This window comes from Nicotiana tomentosiformis, chromosome 2 (genome assembly GCF_000390325.3).
Source record: "Nicotiana tomentosiformis chromosome 2, ASM39032v3, whole genome shotgun sequence".
In the NCBI taxonomy this organism is placed as follows: domain Eukaryota; kingdom Viridiplantae; phylum Streptophyta; class Magnoliopsida; order Solanales; family Solanaceae; genus Nicotiana; species Nicotiana tomentosiformis.
Window position 1 is genome coordinate 162576089 of NC_090813.1, and position 5335 is coordinate 162581423.

The 5335-nt window shown below is 44.8% G+C and overlaps 1 protein-coding gene across 1 annotated transcript; it reads right to left on the reverse strand.

Moving 5' to 3' along the window:
• Positions 1 to 2604: 2604 nt before the first annotated feature.
• Positions 2605 to 3313, reverse strand: LOC138905969 (uncharacterized). Its single transcript, XM_070194483.1, has 2 exons — positions 3251 to 3313; positions 2605 to 2976 (listed from the first exon to the last, which is right to left on the reverse strand). The coding sequence occupies exons 1-2, from the start codon at positions 3311 to 3313 to the stop codon at positions 2605 to 2607; spliced, it is 435 nt and encodes a 144-aa protein (XP_070050584.1).
• Positions 3314 to 5335: the final 2022 nt, after the last annotated feature.

The window sequence follows — 5335 nt, forward strand, 5'->3', positions numbered from 1 at the left end:
GCCACAGGCTCTTCAATATAAGTCACATCCTCGTCCACTTGGACTGTGCTGAAGTCTAAAACATGAAACGGATCACCTTAATATTTCCATAGCATAGAAACATGGAACACTGGGTGAACCGTAGATAAACTAGGTGGCAAAGTATGCTTGTAGGCCACCTCTCCAATCCTATCAAGGATCTCAAAAGGTCCGATATACCTAGGGCTTAACTTGCCCTTCTTTCCGAACCTCATCACACCCTTCATGGGTGAAACCTGAAGCAAGACTCGCTCTCCAACCATGAATGCAACATCGCGAACCTTCTGATCCGTATGACTCTTCTATCTAGATTGGGTTGTACGAAGCCAATCCTGGATCATCTTGAGCTTCTCCAAAGCATCTCGAACCAGATCCGTGCCAAATAACTTAGCCTCTCCCGACTCTAACCACCCAACTGGAGAACGACATTGTCTCCCATATAGAGCCTCATACTGAGCCATCTGAATACTCGATTAATAGTTGTTGTTGTAGGCAAACTCTGCAAGTGGCAAGAACTGATCCCAAGAACCCCCGAAATCGATAACACAGCATGAAGCATATCCTCCAATATCTGAATAGTGCGCTCGGACTATTCGTCTGTCTGAGGGTGAAATATTGTACTCAACTCAACCCGTGTGCCTAGCTCACACTGTACAACTCTCTAGAAACGTGATATGAACTATGTACATGGTCAGAGATGATGGATACCAGTATGCCATGAAGTCAGACAATCACGCAGATATAAACCTGCGCCAGCTGCTCCGAAGAATAGGTAGTCCCTACCGGAATGAAATGAGCAGACTTGGTCAACCTGTCCACAATCACCCCTACTGCTACAAACTTCTTCTAAGTTCGTGGGAGCCCAACAACGAAATCCATGGTGATGCGCTCCCATTTCCACTCGGGAATCTCAATTCACTGAACCAAACCACCCGGCCGTTGATGCTCATACTTCACATACTGACAATTAACGCACCGAGCTACATACTCCACTATGTCTTTCTTCATCATCCTCCACCAATACTACTTTCTCAAGTCCTGATATATCTTAGCGGCACCCAGATGAATGGAGTACCACGAGCTGTGGGCCTCCAGAATAATCAACTCATGCAAACCATCCACATTGGGCACACATAATTGGCCCTGCATCCGCAACACACCGTCATCTCCAATAGTCACCTCCTTGGCATCGCTGTGCTGAACCATGTCCTTAAGGACAAGAAAATAGGGGTCATCATATTGACGCTCTCTGATACAGTCGTATAAATAAGACCGAGAAACCACGCAAGCAAGAAATTGACTGGGCTCCAAAATATCCAATCGAACAAACTGGTTGATTAAGGCCTGAACATCCAAGGTTAATGGTCTCTCCGCTGCAGGCTGATATGCTAAGCTACCCAAACTCTTTGCCTTTCATCTCAAGGAATCGGCCACCACATTGGCCTTCCCGAGATGATATAAAATGGTAATATCATAGTTCTTAAGCAACTCTAACCACCTCCGCTGCGGCAAGTTAAGATCTTTCTGTTTGAACAAATATTGTAGAATCTAGTGGTCGGTAAAGACCTCACAAGGGACACCATACAAATAATTCTGCCAGATCTTCAATGCATGAATAATGGTTGTCAACTCCAAGTCGTGGACTGAATAATTCTTCTCATAGGTCTTCAGTTGTCGAGACGCGTAGGCAATCACCCTACTGTCTTGCATCAACACCGCGCCAAGGCCAACACGTGACGCATCATAATACACAGTATAAGACCCTGAACCTGTAGGTAACACCATAACTGGGGTTGTAGTCAAAGAAGTCTTGAGCTTTTGAAAGCTCACCTCACACTCCTCGGTCTATCTGAAAGGAGCACCCTTTTGGGTCAATCTGGTCATAGGTGCAGCTATGGATGAGAAACCCTCTATGAAACGACGATAATATCTAGCCAAACCAAGGAAACTCCAGATCTTAGTAGCTGAAGACAGTCTGGGCTAATTTTCCACTGCTTCAATCTTCTTCAGATCTACCTTGATCCCCTCACTCGAAACCATATGACCAAACAATGCCACCAAATCAAGCCAGAATTCACACTTTGAGAATTTTGCATATAACTTCTTCTCTCTCAAGGTCTAGAGCACGATCCTAAAGTGCTTGTCATGATCTTCCCGAATGCGGGAGTACACCAAGATGTCGTCAATAAGCACAATGACAAAAGAATCAAGATAAGGCTGGAATACACTATTCATCAGGTGCATGAATGTTGCTAAGGCATTGGTCAGCCTGAATGACATCACAAGGAACTCGTAGTGACCATACCGAGTCTTGAAGGAAGTTTTCGGAATATCCGGATCCAGAATATTCAGCTAATGATAACCTGATCGCAAATCAATCTTTGAGAACACTCTGGCACCTTGTAGCTGATCAAATAAGTCATCAATGCATGGCAATGGATACTTGTTATTCACTGTAACCTTATTTAACTGCCGATAATCAATACACATATGCATAGAAGCATCATTTTTCATCACAAACAAGACCAGAGCACCCCAAGACAACACACTAGGCCGAATAAAATCCTTATCAAGAAACTCTTGCAACTACTCCTTTAACTCCTTCAGTTTCGCTGGGGCAATACCATATGGTTGAATAGAAATGGGTTGAGTGTCTGGCAATAGGTCAATACCAAAATCGATATCCCTATCGGGCGGCATGCCTGGAACATCCACTGGAAATACATCTGAAAAGTCTCTCACTACCAGAACTGACTCAATGGTAGGAGTATCAGCACTGATATCCCTCACGAAGGATAGATAAACATCACACCCCTTCTTAACCATCTGCTGAGCCTTTAGAAATGATACAACCCTGCTAGGAACATAATCTAATGTACCCCTCCACTCTAACCATGGTAAACCTGGTATAGCCAGCGTCACAGTCTTGGTGTGACAATCTAGAATAGCATGATAGGGCTACAACCAGTCCATGCTCAAGATAACATCAATGTCTACCATACTAAGTAACAATAGATCAAGTTTGATCTCAAAACCACCAATAACAACTAAACACGGCCAATACACACGGTCCACAACAATAGAATATCCCACGGGTGTGGACACATAAACAGGAGAACTCAAAGATCAAGAGATATATCTAAATATGGATCAAAGTAAGAGGACACATATGAATAACTGGATCCCGGATCAAATACGACCGATGCATCTCTATGGAAAACCGGAACCATACCTGTAATGACTGAGTCTGAAGCAACTGCCTTCGTCCTAGCCGAAAAAGCATAGAATCTGGCATGGCCTCCTCCTCAAAGGCGACCTCTACCCTCCCGTCCCCCCACCCCTAGATGGTTGTGCGGGTGGAGTGGCAACTGGGGCAGCAACCATGGCCTAGGAAGTCTGTGGACCTGACTAAATCCGTGGAGCCTGAGTATCCTGGGGAGGTTCACCCCTGTTGAGTCTGGGGAAGTCTCTAACAATGTGTCGGGTATCACCACACTCAAAGAAAGCTCTTGGTGGGCCTGGCGGCTGGGACTGACTCGGGCCTAGTCGGCTGGACTGACCGCTGACGGGACCCCGTGCAGGAGGTGCACTAGAAAGTGGCTGAGCAAAGTGTGAAACTTGAGACCTCGGAATATCCGGAGCACCACTAGACGATAGAAGTGCTGAATGAACTGGACGACTCACATAGCCTCTACCATGATGGGCCGTAGTTGTAGCATGACCATCACTAAATCATCTTATACCTCGAGGTCTCTTTTTCTCCCTATCATCTATCTCACGGCCTCGCATACCCACCCCCCCCCAACCTCTGTGCAATCTCAACCACCTATTGATATGGAGTATCTGTCTCCAACTCTCTAGCCATTATGAATCTAATATCATAGTTGAGCCTCTCGATAAATCGAAGGACTCGCTCTTTGATTGTATAAAATAAGGCAGGTGCATTTCTAGAAAAATCACTGAAACGGACAGCATACTCTGACATTGTCATAGTTCCCTAACGCAACTGCTCAAACTCTGTGGGTCATGCATCCCGAAGGGTCTGAGGAACAAACTCTCTCAAGAACAACTCTAAAAACTGAGTCCATGTAAGTGAAGTTGCATCAGCAGGGCTACCCTTCTCGTACACTCGCCACCACTGATGTTCCGCTCCGGACAACTGGAAAGTAGTGAAAGTAACACAGCTCATCTCTATAATACCCATATTATAGAGAATACAGTAGCACTCTTCAATAAACCCATGTGCATCCTCTGAAGCTAAACCACTAAAAGTAGGAGGGTGATACTTCTTGAACCTCTCGAGACTAAGTTGTTGCTCCTCAGATTTTGTTTCCCTAACCGCGGGCCGAACTGGAGGAACAAGTTGTACCAGTATAACCTCTAGGACCTGATCAACCTAGACCCGCTGCTATGGGGTATGGGCCGCGGGAGTCTGTGCTCCTCCCCCAGCATAAGATGTGGCTGGTGCAAGTGGAATCAACCTGCCCTGAGCTAAGGTACCGAACATGCTCAAGAACTGTACGAGGGTGTCCTGAAGTACTATGGTGGCAACAGGTGCCTCGGGTGCCTATCCCCTAACTGGAGCTACTGGTGGCTCCTCTGTCGTAGCTCGGGCAAGTTCTATGGCTACACCACATGCCCCCACCTCGACCTCTGCCCCGGCCCCAGCCTCTCGCAGCTCTAGCAGGGGCGCAAGTGTCTGATCATCAGATCCAGCAGTGCGTGTCCTCACCATCTGTGAGAGAATATAAAGTCAAAGGTTCAGTCTTTGAAATCAACCAATTCGCACGATAAGGAATCAAAGAAGTGAAGTTTTCCTAACAGTTTTGTAGCCTCTCATAGATAAGTACAGACATCTCTATACCGATCTGCAAGACTCTACTAAACCTGCTTATGACTCGTAATACCTATGAAACTAGAGCTCTAATACCAACTTGTCACTACCCCAATTTCCCTCTATAAGATTTTGTGTTGTCACCTAGTTTCTACGACTAGGTAAGCCTAACAAATAATAATATATTTGTAGAAACAAATATCAAAATACTAAAACAAAGATGAATAATTTATATAACCTTCCGAAACAAAACAGAATTTCATCAATACACTCCACAAAACCGGTGGAATTAATTTATAAGGTCTATAGAATAAAACTAGAATATCTAATATATCACTTTCTGAAATAAATACAAAAGGAAGTAACCAAATCTAACCAAAATCGGAAATAGCTTTTCCCTTAAAATCCACCTCTACACGGCTCAAATCTAACCAAAATCGATTTAATATCATCAAACAATGCTAGGTAATTCAATTGCAATAT

Coding starts and splice junctions, on each gene's coding strand:
- LOC138905969 (XM_070194483.1), bottom strand. CDS start 3,313: ATGCCAGATTCTATGCTTTTTCGGCTAGGACGAAGGCAGTTGCTTCAG. Junction 2,977..3,250: donor TTCAGACTCAGTCATTACAG/GTATGGTTCCGG, acceptor GACTGGTTGTAG/CCCTATCATGCTATTCTAGA.